The 14,841-nt window shown below is 37.5% G+C and overlaps 1 protein-coding gene across 1 annotated transcript; it reads left to right on the plus strand.

Moving 5' to 3' along the window:
* The first annotated feature begins 2,006 nt into the window (after positions 1 to 2,006).
* On the plus strand, positions 2,007 to 14,514 carry LOC140152467 (arylsulfatase B-like). Its single transcript, XM_072174788.1, has 7 exons — positions 2,007 to 2,461; positions 5,604 to 5,787; positions 7,100 to 7,296; positions 10,069 to 10,285; positions 11,119 to 11,368; positions 11,664 to 11,824; positions 13,981 to 14,514. Exons 1-7 carry the CDS (start codon positions 2,141 to 2,143, stop codon positions 14,220 to 14,222), a joined length of 1,572 nt encoding a protein of 523 aa, XP_072030889.1. The 5' UTR covers positions 2,007 to 2,140; the 3' UTR covers positions 14,223 to 14,514.
* The last annotated feature ends 327 nt before the right edge of the window (positions 14,515 to 14,841 follow it).

Consider the following 14,841-nt stretch of genomic DNA (forward strand, 5'->3'; position numbering starts at 1 on the left):
GTTCTCACCATTGATGTTTTGGTGAACTGTCATGTAACATGGATGTAAGCGTGATCCTAAAAAATGCCTTTCACGGTGACCCAAACTATTTACAAGACCTCTTCTGCATTGAGGCTGGCCTTCCCTTTTAAAGGGAATTTTTATTCTTTTTTTCTTTTTTTAATTTTATTTGTTTATTTTTTTCTTCTGTTCGCCGATTCATTTTTTCCATGTGTTCATTATACTCATAGAGGTAAGCTAGAAATGATTTTCAGCAAAATTTGAGGGGATGACCACTGACCAACCAGCCCATTTTGTTGATGTGGCTGGAATGACATGTAGGCCTATAAGCAAAGTCATCTAGACCCAAAGCCAATATCTCTCAGAAATGTTGTCCAAGAACATATTTTCAACATACCTGAAGTTGATGGTGGGGCAAAATGTCTGACATTGGTTTTCTGGGGGGTCAAAATGTACAAAAATGTAGAATTGGAGTTTTGCATGGGTAATATCTCAGCTAAAAGTATTCTAATAGGCTCAATATGGGATAAGAGTAATATGCTACCAAATGGCTCTGACTGGCAAAAAATGGACAATAAAATTATTTTTACTTTTGGAGTTCTGACCCCCCCCCAAGTTGGTCCTGGATGTACGAAGTTGCATTTTGAGGGCCCTATATCTTTTAAAGTAAAGGAGTTACAAGTTTTCAAGCCAGATCTGAATTCTGCACACAAATGTACCCCAGTATACATACTTTTCAAAGTTATTGGGGGTTCCCATTATTATGGACCTCCAAACATCGTCTTTCGCGTTGCGACACATTTTTTACGCGGACCCCCCTAAATTTTAAATTGATGCCACGGGAAAACGAAATATGAAGCTCAAATTTTCAGGATTTTACTTTCTCATCAATATCTACCACCACACGGAAAAAGAACAAAATTGAAGAGGTGCTGCGGTTCACATCCCTGGAGTTGACATGGATTGGCTCAAATCCAGATGTCCATTGCAGCCTTTGCCACATCTTGCCCCCCCCCCCCCTGCTGGCCGCCATGAATTTAAGTTGACTGCTGGTGGGGGGGGGAGACGTTTTTCGGCAATTTTCCTATGGGATTTTCTAAATTTTGCAATCGATTGTACAAGTGTTTATTTAGTGTTCAAGTGTTTATCACGGTGTTGCTCTGCTGTTTTTGTAATTTTTCAGCCAAATGAAAAGCAACAATGTTCAGTTTTTTCAGTTAATGTTAGAAAAAAAAAATACTTGATGATGTATATTATTTTTTCCTCAGTGGTGTTGAACTTGAAATTTAGTCTTCTAGTAAGATTTAACGGGCTTCAATTTGGCCCGTGAGCTTTTTTTAAATCCCAGTTTGTAGCTTTTCAAAGTAATATATTTAGCCAATGAAGGATTTTTCCCAACTCTCTAACGACATGGGCTATAAATCATAGTTTTGTCGGGTAGTTTTGGCAGAATTTCCGTTTTGATTTCAAGTTCACGTCCGACTGAACATTTTTCAAAATCAACGCGTGAATATACCCATGGATTGATGATTCTGCAAGCCATAATAGAAATATCGATAATTTCTGCTGGTTGCTTTCGAAATAGAAGTACTATGGACATTTAGCAGTCTGAAGTGAAAAACGGTGAAATCAAAATAGAAATTCTGACAAAACTATATAGACCCGTACATGTAAGCTCATGTACGACGCGATGTGCCTTTATAGAGGTGAGAAAATCTTTCTTTTGCGAACTACCGTATATTAGTTTGAAACGCTAAAAAGTTAACACCAAAAAAGCTCACGGGCGAAGTTCAGGCCTGTAAAAATAAAACAAAAAGGTATATCAAAGCAGTATGGTTTTATCTGACATTACTGAAAAAATACAATTATTGTTTTTTATAAAACCGAAGAAATTAACTTCAAAGTAAAAAGAATTGTGTGGATTTCATGTATCGATCAACTTCCAGCACGACTATGCATAAATAGAGGGTGGTCAGTGGCGTTCTGCATGGGTGAATTACGACCAATTCAATCAGAAAATTATACAGATTTCATTGACATACACCAATACATACAAAACATGTTATTCATCAGTGCAGCCATGCAGAGAAAAGCGACCTGCATTGATGCGGGAAATCAAGTAGGTTTTATCATGTAAAACATGGAACACATTTTCAAGATGGCGATCACGATAACATTATTTCTCTTGATTCTTATTTATTTACTTCCTGATGATCTACTTCCTGATGAGATACAAATGAGAAGATACGATGTGCTCAGAAATTCACAGAGAAAATCGCCTCATATTGTGTTCATTTTAGCAGACGACTTGGGATGGAACGATGTTGGTTTTCATGAAGGTAGCGAAATTAAAACGCCATTTATGGATGAATTAGCTTCGAGTGGAGTTCGTTTGGATAACTATTATGTACAGCCGGTATGTTCACCTTCGAGAGCATCTATTATGACTGGGCTCTATACGGTAAATAGCATTTAATTTTAAGTAAAAAACATTGCACTATAAATGTTACAATCATTTATATCTTTTTTGTTTTTAATTCAGGTTTAAATTATAAACAAAGTTTGTTTCCTGCAGGTGGCCTGAAAGCCTATGCGTTTGTTTTATTTTTATTTTTTATTTTTAGAGTCAGGATGTATGGTAGTAGGCCTATATGCCTTACATTGCTTACATTTATTTTCAAATCAGTGCAGTGCAGTCCGAATAATCAGTCCCAGAACAAAATATTTATTTACTGACATGATCGTGATCTGCAGAGTATGAAAATTGATAGCTTTAGGAAACTTGCTCGAGAAGTCTATCCATACGAATTGGCTTACCGATGTAGCTACCTTGAGAAATACAGGTTTACATTTATCTTGCATTGTTTGGCTGTATTTCAGCCAGAGCGCCATAGGTAGAAAACCCGGGTTTTTTTCTGAGAACAATGCAAAATACGTAATTTTTTTTTCATGATTTCAGTGACGCGACCTCGATGGCTATCGTTTCTATACACCATTTCTATACACCATAAAAACATTTTATGGACATTATCCAAAGCTACAATATGATGCTTACTAAACTTTTGGCTTCAGTTTTTAACCGTTTCCGATGTACCAAATCTGTATTTGCTTTGACCAACATATTTTAACAACCAAAACTCACATTTTCATTAAATAAGTTTTATTTTGTAGCCTAGATTTCAGAGTATAATCATTGGTAATTTCAACTGCCTGGCACGTAAGATAACAGAGATGTGATGATGGAGTGAGAACTTTTTTGAATGTCCCTCGTATATACTTTGAAAAGTTAAGAAGAAATGACAGCAGTAGTACAAGCGAGTTGGTATAGATAGTGGATATGATGAAGTAGTGTGGTATTAGTAGTAGATAACCGATGAATTATGCTATCAGCAGACAGCTGATGAAGCAGTGTGCTATGAGTACGATCATGTCAGAAATTAATATTTTGTTCTGGGTCTGATTACTCGGACTATGCTATGAGCAGTAGATAGCTGATGTAGTAGTGTGCTGTCCGTAATATGTAGCTGATGATAGTGTACTATCAGCGGTAGATAGCTGCTGAAGTCAGTGTTTCTGTCAGCAGCAGATTTCAGACGAAGCAGTATGCTATCAGCAGTAGATAGCTGATGAAGTAGTGTGCATGCTATCAGCAGGAGATAACGGATAGCAAAGTGTTTTATCAGCGCGCAGTCGATAGTTGAGAAGTGTGCTATCCTTAGATTGCTGCTGAAGTCAGTGTGCTATTAGGAGTAGATAGCCGATTAGATAGCAGATGAAGTAGCGTGCTATCCACAATAGATGGCTCATGAAGCTGTGTGCTATATCAGTGGTAGATAGCTGCTGAAGTAGTGTGTTATTAGCAGTAAATTGCCGACGAAGCAGTATGTTATCAACAGCAGATAGTCGATGAAGTATTGTGCTATAAATATCTGCAATAAATAGCTGATGAAGCAGGGTGTGACATGTTATTTGATATCCTCTAAAGATCTCTAAAGCTTTATATCTGAAAGATTAGTATTCGTTTGCGCATATGGACTGCACATTTAAGATGCAAAACATTAGTTATTATTACAAATATTGGTATTATGACATACGGTATATAGAGGTTATCCACTTTACTCATGTGTGACAAAAGGTGCTGATTCCCGTAGTATTCCTCATTCAAACCAATTCAATGCACGACCTCGGGAGTTACCTGCATGACTTTGGCGGGCCTTTTTGAAATAGTCATGGTTGCACATGTAGGTACTTCTTTTGAAAGTCCTAAACAAGGTATAGCAGTTGCTGATAGGATATGCAGCTTATAGAACACGGATAACCTCTATAGATGGTATAGACTATAAAACGACTAATAAAAGGTTCATTATATCCTGTATGTTTATCTAAATTCATTAATATTTGAGAACAATGTCTATACCCATTTAATATGTATAGGCCTACACAGGAGGAACCCTGCTTTTTTTAATTTTCGTTTCTAGTAGCCTACATGCAGCGTCTGACTCGACCTGAGGATCTAGCATAAGTCCCACGGGCAAGAATGGCTCTCCATACACAAATGAACAAAATACGACGAAGGGTCGCCACTGCTCCCGGGCATTGCTCTCCATACACAAATGAACACATACAATGCAGGAGTCCGACTGCTATGCAAATTAGCCTGTGCCCACTCAAGAATATCTATTCTCTGGCTATAATGCTGACTGTTGCGAGGGCGGCCTGTTTCCTCTCTTCGACTTTTAACCGCTCATTTTAGGGGAGTCAACCTTTTCGTCATACACCGTTTTTAGAGTTGTCCTTCATTTAACTCCTTGAAAGAGTTAAAATTCACTCTTTTAGAGTGGTTTTCACTCTTTTTTGAGTGGTTTTAAAGTTAAAAACACATTTCACTCTTTTTGAGTGGTCTTATAAGTGAATCACTCTTTTCGGGAGTGAGTTTTTCACTCTTTTACATTTAGAGAGTGGCATGTGGGTCTGAGTTGCCTTTTAAAAGGAATTTATGCTTCGTTACCATACCTAGGAAACAACATAAAATAGGTCATTGCTGCATTTTGGCAACAAAAAGCATTCTAGATAGTGCAAACTATTCCTTATTTGAGTTCATTTTAAATGGCGAACAATTTGAGACCATTTTCATTGAAATCGGAGCACTTCTAATTTGTGACCGCCTGTGTGGCCAAAAAAATGAACACCTCCAATTGTGACCTTTCTGCTTTTAAACAAAGGACGGTAAGCCGCAGATAGGTCAAACTATACTTTTTCTGAATCGTTTATGACCAGAGGAATACTTTGGTGTGTGACAAAATCTGAACAATTTTGGAATTTCAACCCTATGTATGAAATTTGACCCCTGTTGACCCCTTGGGACACTTTTTAAATTTGTTAACATAGCTTATCTTTTTCAACGTATATATGTTTTCTGATCTAGAAATGTTGATTAGAAGTATATTTGCGAGGGTGCACGCTAGGCCCTCCTTACAACTAAACAACTATTTGTTCTGATGTAGTAATAAATTTCGTTTTGTTTCTTTACGTTTTAACTATATCATAAATGTATCAACGTATACATGGTATAAATGAATTTTGTCTTTTTATGAACTTGACAGAGCCATAACGGGATAAATAGATACATTCATCCAACGGAACCCACCTGTTTACCACTACATTTACCAACCATTGCTGACAGTCTACGACAGAATGGATATGCAACACACTTAGTCGGCAAATGGCATCTGGGCATGTCCAGGAATAATTGTCTTCCACTCAATCGGGGATTTGATTCTTTTTTCGGTAAAGTTTACTTGAATAATGCTTGTGTGCTAAACATTTCTTGCAGATTTATTCGCATAGCAAAAATATCGCCAAATTTGTATTTGCGTTCTGTTAACAGAACGAGATTACAGCACAGTGGCCTATGTATGGAGCAATGTAATCCCGGGAATGTAATACGGACCGCAAAAGAATTAAGGTACCAGTTATTTTCATTCCTGTCTATCCTAAACAAAGACAAGCATGTCATAATTAGAACCAGGAGCCAATAGCTGCATCTTCTAGCTCGTTGAAATCGGTCAAGAAATCATGCACTTATTATCCGCAATGGGCTATTCCAGAAATTAAAGGCACCCCCTAAAGAAGACATGGGATTCCCAAACTTTTTCACAAGTTTTTGCTCCCGGAATTTCCCCCCCCCAAAAAAAAAAAAAAAAAGGTCATTATTTTCACAACCCTAAAGAAGACATTGGAATTCCAAAGAAAAAGACACCTGTTTATTTAGGCTTGGGATTTCCTAAAAACTTTGGCAAAAATTTGCCTGTCTTCTTTAGGGCCACTAGGAATTCCCAATTTTTTAATCATTTTATTGTCAAAATGGGATTCCCATTTTGTTGGATAAAATTTTGTCCTGGGAATTCCCAAAGTTGCAATTTGCTTAGACTCGGTCGGTGGTTCCATATCTGGATAATGTGACAATTAATAATTACATAATGCCCTATGCAAAAAAATCCCCCCACCCCTCCCTTAGTTTTCTCCAAATACTCAGTCAAACCCGAGACACAGGGAGTCTACAGTTTGCTCTATTGATGCTTTATTGATTTATACACAAAACGTTCTTGAACAAGAGATCCCGGCAAGAGCTCAAGCGCCGTGCTCCCGGCCGTGCTTTCCATTGATTCGAACATTAATGATATCATTCCTTCCTTGGGTTTTTATGGTTCTAGGTAACCGTTTTTTTCAATCGCAACAGATTTCAACAAATAAATACACTTAAATCAGAGCTGAAGAGTACAGGTATTGGCTGCTTGTTTTGATTTTTATATATTTTGGGGTTTTGGGGATATACAGGGGTAACTGGTACCTAAATTCTCTTGTGGTCTGTATAATTATACATAATCTTGTATAACTCGCAAACGCAAAATCGGAATCAGCTGACATTTTGGGAATACATTTTTTTTTTCGTGGATATCTACTCAAACATACTATAAAACGAGGACAATGGAATCACAAAATTCCTTTAATTGATGGTTAAGAAACAAAGGTTGTTCTCTTTTGAATTCGATAGTTTGTACAATTACAAAGTACATCTTTATTTATATTTATTGAACAGGAATTTACGGTGGTTCAGGAGACTATTATACTCACCGCGTACATCGCAATGCTCCATCTGGTGAGTTTTCTATTGAAGGATACGATTTTAGGGACAACGAGAGAGTAGCCAAGGAATTATCAGGCCAATATGCGACCAAACTCTATGGTAACAGGGCACTGGAAATAATTGAACAACATGCAAACAATACAATACAGGTATTTCAATAGTATATTTGTTTCAGCACTCCCTTTTCCCGCGTTTTTCCATCCCGAGAAAAATCATGCAAATGGGGTGCAGTGCCGCCGAGAGTCATTACGGACCCGGGGTAAAATGAACGTCAGGGCCTCCTTTTTACGGGCCCCTGGTGCCTCTTTTCTTTGCTTTTTTGGGGCCATTAAGGTATGTTTTCTTTAGGAGGCATCTCTGTAGACGATAAATCAATATGACCTTCATCAAGTGAGGATCAGCCAAGCACGCAAAGTTTCTTGTATAGCGTAACTAGCATATTGTCTTATATACGTATTTTTACCGTGGGCCTATGATCATATCATAATACAGGCCTGCCTCAAATGTAATGTGCGAGTAGGATGATTTCTTTGATATTCTTCTTTATTTGATTAATATTATACCTATTTCTTTTCTTTTAATAGTAATACATTTACATCATCATCAAATTAACTTGTATTAGTGAAAATATTGTCTAAAACAAAATGGGATTTCCCTCCACCTTTTCGTTTTCAAAGAAAGTTTTCAAGCTGGAAATAATGTCACAGATGCCATGTGTAAAGATACGAAATATTTATGTGATGGTTGATGAAGGCTCTGATATCAACTACCGGGACATTAACTATATTGGAATGGGAAGTAAATATCAATTGTGTGAAGAATACTTTGTGGGAACAAGTTAAATTTAATGTAGTATATGATTCTGAATTACAAAGTATTGGTTAGTACTATTGTGATTTTTCCAATTGGCGTTATAAAAACATGTTTAATACACGCCTGCTTTTGTAATTCTTGTTGGGGAGTAGGCCTAAACAAGATATTCTGTGTGCGTGGCCTGAACTAAAGGTCTGTAGTGCAAACCTGTCTATTTATCCAGCGTTTAGAAAATGTGTACTCAACCGTTGCTGTCAACGTCAAAAGACCTTTGATTCTGGATACTTTTCCAAGTATAAATGACATTGTACCATATATGCCTAATGTGGATGCGGTGGCATGGCATAATTCTCCACTGACGGGTATAGAACAGCATTGACAAACTTTAGTACTTCTCGGACCTAAAGATTATAAGAGATTATACACTTGGATGATGTTGTATTCATACTTGCATCTATCATCATCTACATGATCTACGGCGACGTCGCCCGAAGCTAGCCTTTCGAATATGCTTCTCGTGTGGCGTGTGCAAATAAACGAATTAGGTATGAAGCATGCACTTAAGGTTAACATCGTCACACGTCTGCCCATGTCCGTAGTTTTTAGGCCAAGTATAAACGTTCATTTTACATTCTAAGCTATTCTAACCAAGCACATATGCACCTCAAATCTAACCTTCTTCCTCTCTTCTGGCAAACATAGTCCAAGGGTCCCTTAAACGTACTATAACTTATAACGTCAGGGCCTCCTTTTTACGGGCCCCGGGCCTCTTTTCTTTGCTTTTTTGGACCATTAAGGTATGTTTTCTTTATTTTTACGGCCCCTAAGGCCCCCTTAACCCCCTTGTCGGCGGCACTGATGGGTGGCAATGACACCCTTATAATAACTTATATCAAGTCTTATGACACCCTTATATTAACGTATAACGTCAGGGCCTCCTTTTTACCCATGGACCCATTAAGGTATGTTTTCTTTATTTTTACAGGCTATAAGGTTTTCCTCTGGCTCTCTCCTTACCAATAGGTAACTGTAGGACTACCCATTTTCTTTTTGACTCTCCTCCTCTATACTTTTTCCTACTCTTTTCTCTCTTTATTTCTTGTCCATTTACATTAATCTCTTTTTTAAAGTAATTTTTTGTAATTTTGAGAACAAAGTACAAAATATGGTTCAAACATGCATTTAAACATATTTATTCACCAATTACCGAATAGGGTGTAACTTGCTAGACTTGAGTCCAGTCCTCGTTTGTGGAGTTTAGGGTTAGGGCTTAGGATTGAGTAGGGCAGTCTTGTAATAAGACTAGTAGTAGTAGAGTTGCACCCTATTCGGCAATCGCTCCCAAATCTTTTTTAACAATTTTTCAAATTAGCGTAAGTACATCAAAAACGGTTCAAAAAAACTTTCATACCCTGTTTCAGTCAAGACGATACACGATACACGATTGCGTACACGATGTACAAGACGGTTTCTATGGACCAGCTAACCATTGTTGATGCTATTTAGATATTAATTTGTTCTAAACACTCCAAAAAGAATGTGGCCATAATTATATTATTGAAATATCTTTTGGTGATTCCAAATGATGATGTATTGGATTCGTGTATTTGCATTTGCATCAACTTGCATGTCAACTTGCACAAAACATAAAAGACACAGAATACTTCCCGTCTTATGCAATGTCATCATCGTATTATTATCCACATTAATTTTTATTTCATGTCTTCTCTAAACGTTGTTTTTTGTCAGACTGGACGGAGGATGGAAGTAGCAGATCACTGGTTCGAGTCCCATTGAATCCTTGGAAACTATTTTTCTTTTCCTAATGCATGATTGCATTCCGAGTCACGAAGCAACATATTCTCTAGTGCCCTTAAATCTATTGTGATTTTGAATTAAAGGTTGCTGTTCATACCATCTCCATTCTCCATCATGATTTTGACTGCGAATGTACACGTAGTATCAGTAGAGTAGCCCAAGCAACGTTAACGCAAATGAAAGAAAATAAGAGGAACAGAGAAAGAAATCAAAATGCAAAATATTACAGCTTATTTCCGTCCATTAATTACTGTGACTGTTTATTTCATACTTCTATTTTTCATTTTCAGAAGCCACTATTTCTGTTTCTATCAATGCAAACCCCACACTGTCCGATACAAGCACCCGACGGAGAGAGGTTCATTGCTCCCTATGGCGGTATCCAGAAGGAAAGGCGACGTTTGTATGCAGCAATGGTGTCCTCTATGGATGAGGCTATCGGCAATGTGACACACGCACTCGACAAGCACGGAATGAGAAATAACACTGTCATCATATTTTCATCGGGTAAATTTACATTATTTAATCATTGTGAATACACGTTTTTTATTGTAAACTTAAGGGATGGGTAGTAACATTTGCGCAGTTTTTTTGTGAGACATGAGAGCACATCAGACGTATCAAATTGCATTCAGAATACGAGGAATGTCTTTCTGATATCACATTTATTTTGATTTTTTTTAAATTCACAATCTAATACAAATTTTATGGCAAATTATTAAAATTGATATTTTTGACATTTAACAGTCCTCGAAGTAAAATTAATAAATCTAATGAAATTTACTTAAAGTGTAAGTAGCTGGGAGGAAAAGCCGACGATAATTGGAATTTTTTTTAACTTTTCGTGTTGAAGATAGGCCTTCCCCAAAACACCTAAAAATTATGGTCTTTTGGGAACAATGTGTATCTTTAATGCGAAATGTCAAATTTTTCAAATGATCGTCGGCTTTTCCTCCCAGCTACATAACACTTTAGTACATAATCATTAGATTCATATATTTACTTCGAGGACTGTTAAATAAAATAAAAAATCTATTTTTATTAATGCCATAAAATTTGAATAATGTCGCCAATTTCAAAAAAATCAAAATTATTTGATATCAGAAGGACATTCCTCGTAACTTCTTCATTGATATGACAATCTGCTGCCATGTCAAATGATGAATCAAGGGATAACATACTTTCAGGCCTCTTCTTGGCCTTTCCTGTGATTCCTTCACTCTCACTTTTTGTATTATGAATTTTGTATGCATACTAATTCTTGTTATTTGATGAGTGAAAAAAAAATTAATGAAATGAATGAAATGAATTACCGATTGCATTATTTTAAATAATTATAGATAATGGAGGCATCTACAAACAAGGAGGCAATAATAAACCACTTCGGGGTGAAAAACATCAAGTTTACGAAGGTGGTATTAAAGCCGTTGCTTTTGTCAACAGCCCACTGTTATCATCCACGGTAAATGGCACTTCATATTTGGGTTTATTGGGGGCAGCAGACTGGCATTCGACTCTAGTAGAAGGCATAGTTGGCGGCAAAATCACTACCAATCAAACGGATGGACACAACATGTGGAATGCTATCAGGTGAGAAACAAATGTGCTTATTTAAAAATTTCCAAAATAGAACCAGTCTATAACTAGATACGGAATACTGTACCAAAAATTGCCATATGCAAAGGGCAAGGGGGAAGGGGGGGAGCAAAGATTGTTTGGCAGGCCGAGAGGGAGGACAAGCAATTTTGGAAATTTACCCCCTGCTCATAATTATTGCACAGCCCTTTTAATAATTTCATTCTTATTTAACCTGGGTTGCCCCTTACCAACTTGAACTTTGACTGCTAGTACTATAGTTGTTTTGATTTACCATCTTTTCTCACAGGTTGGGCGAACCCTCACCTAGATCAGAATACCTATTTTCAGTAGGAGGAGACTGTGCCTGGACTCCTAAGATACCATTCAAAACCCAGGATCCAAATAATGTTCCAACAATGTATGGCAGCATCAGGAAGGGACCGTGGAAGCTTATAATTGGCGACCCCAGTAAGTCAACCATTTCGTATTCTATAGGCAAGGTGTAAACATTCCGGGTTTAGTTCCGGGGCATGGTATCGCTCACAACAGCCGAGAATGAAACCTCCATAAGGCGACGACGGACCTTTCAAGTAGGGTCGGTCGGTCTCAGGGCGTTGTTTTTTCTATGTAGGCTATAATTACCAGAAAATTTCACCAAAATCTGAAAAATCTGAAAAAAGGGTATTTTGGAAACATATTTTCGACAAATGTTCAGCCAAGGTTTTTTTAAATAATTTTCGTCACCTAATCGAGATCTACAGTTGTGGGTATGGTATCGCTATACACAACTGTATATCTTGTAATGTTAAAGCTAATGTGTATTCCTACTTCAACACACTTGTGGTGTACATTTTTTTTAATATCCACAAGAGCCTATAGATTGATAGAGTGTATGCATTAAACCAACCGGAACGGTATAACAATCGAAATGGCAGCCATGTTGGAGGATAGTTCTTTAAGATCGCACTGTTGTCACCTTGTTTATTGCTAGCTACTCTATTCAGCCCATTGTCACGGTGCGCAGTGCAGAACAACAGTTAAAACAAGAACCACTAACCGCTAACCGCTAAATTTGGATATCCAACAACAAGAACCACTAATCGCTAAATTTGGATATTCAACTAGTTTGCCCCGCAAGGCTACAAAGAACCACTAACTGCGAAATATGGATATATCCAACAACTACGAATTAGCTTGAAGAATGAGGGAAATTAAGGGGTAAAAGATAAAAACATTAATAATAAAAGTAGAATATATATTCAGTATCAACAAAACACAAACTAGCGTTGCGTCGGAGCATGGTCGGAGAGCCAAACGCCTGTTAAGATGACAGAAGGACAGGTCTTTTAGATCGATTCCACGACCATTCATACCTATCATCTGTTTTATTGTATTATCATGCAAATTGCCCCAAGGTACCTTATGGAGGACAGAATTTTATTTAAATGAGGATGACTCTTGTCATGAGTGACGTCGTATTGAATACCATCTATAGAAAATACGCGGATATATAGGGTTTCTCTACCGGAACCCAATTTGTGCCAAAATTCCTTCCCACAATGCAATATGCGTATTGGTCATTACTTCCTTCCACGATTAAGGTGTCCAAGAATGGGATATTCTCTTCATCTTCCTCTTAAAAAGAGGAGGAAAATAAAATCAGAAATGCTCTTTCAGAATGTGGCTACCCCAAATGTGCGCTAGACAGAGTGAAACAACAGATGAAGGACAAACTTCAAAAACAGAAGAAATCAAAGAAATCGGAAGAACCTCATCAAGAGGCATGGTAGTGATTCCGTAGGGCTAGCAGAAAAGCTATAGCGGATCTTTCAAAAGCACAAGATCTCCACAGCGATGCGTCCAACCAATACCCTGAAAAACATCCTGGTTCACCCAAAGGACATCATGGAAACCAGTGATGCGATCTATGATATCCCCTGCAAAGGCTGTGATAAATCGTACATCGGCGAAACTGGAAGACCCTTTGATGTCCGGATAAAGACACGGAAACTCTCAAAGACACTAAATTCACCAGATCCAACAGAAAGGCTTCCACGTCAGAACAACACAAATCTGCAATCACAGACCATGTCGCTCAGGAAAATCACGTAATCAACTGGGAAGGGGCAAGCATTCTTGACAAAGACTCTAACGCCACATCTCGTAGAATTAGAGAGGCGATACAAATACGCAGAAAGGAGGCTAAAACAATCAACCGCGACGACGGGGCTTATTCTCTCAATCACGTATATGATCCACTGCTTAAAACAACCTTCAACCCTAGGAGTGAGAGTGCATCCAACCTCCGCGGGATAAATGCAGTGGACCAGCTCACAACAGTCACTTGTGATCAAGCCATCAGCCTCGATGGCGAAAGCTCAAGCCGTGAGTAATAATATTTCTGGATTTGTCACACACAATAAGAAATATTATAACTGAGCTATACTTCTATTTACATGATTTAGGGGGAATATACTTGTATCCAAGTGTAATAAGCAATTTTGAAGAAACAAAAATGGTCATGACCTCCTATTGTCATGGTCAGTTATAATTTCTCTGCACTTGTGGATTGCATTCTTAACTGTCTTTAAGTAATAATATATTTCCTTTCCTATTTACTACAGAGCAACTGGACTTACAATCAAAGCAAGTGTACTTAAGGAATGCGGATGCAGTCTCACTCTTCAATATCCACGTTGATCCTTATGAACAATCAAACGTACTGGCCGATCATCAGGACGTCTTTGAAGATCTATTAAATAGACTAAAATTTCACTGCCGAACACATGTGAATTATAGTCCAAAGAAATGGGATAGAAACTCCGACCCGAGACTACGTGATGGTGTGTATGGTCCTTGGTTATGACCGAGGTTATAATCAAAAATTAACTTTAATTTGTGGTTAAAAACATTGCTGTCTAACTGTATGCGTCCATGCCGTAAGGGTAATTCCATTAAGGCGCTATATCTGACTATTGACAGAATAGCACAGAATAGCAGGAAAGAGCTATTGTTGAATTGATATATCAAAAGAGTATTATTTTGTGTTGATGTTTAGTTGTGGCAGTTCTGTATTGAGACAATCTAGAACAGCATCTTCTTGTACATGATATTAAGAGGTTTTGGTTCTTTAATGCCTCTACTTGTACCAGTACTTTGTTAGCTGATATAATATACATATATATATCTATTGTGCCTTGGATAAAACTCGTATATTATGTACAGTGTTTTTAATCAATCAGATGTATTTGCCATTAAGCCGCTCTGTATTTTTCTCATGGTTGGGTTATGCAGTTTTCCGTTTTCCTTTTTGTTTGTGTTCTGTGTCCGTTTAGGTCCGGCTGCGGAGCGATGCATGATCTGACTTTTGGAATCATTTCGGTTTTGATATGATTCTTATTTTTAACTTGTTTACTATTGTTCATGTATTGTCGTTGTTGCCATTGTTACTTTTACTTAGTAGTAGTGGTAGTGGTTGTGGTAGT

Source organism: Amphiura filiformis, chromosome 5 (genome assembly GCF_039555335.1).
Source record: "Amphiura filiformis chromosome 5, Afil_fr2py, whole genome shotgun sequence".
In the NCBI taxonomy this organism is placed as follows: domain Eukaryota; kingdom Metazoa; phylum Echinodermata; class Ophiuroidea; order Amphilepidida; family Amphiuridae; genus Amphiura; species Amphiura filiformis.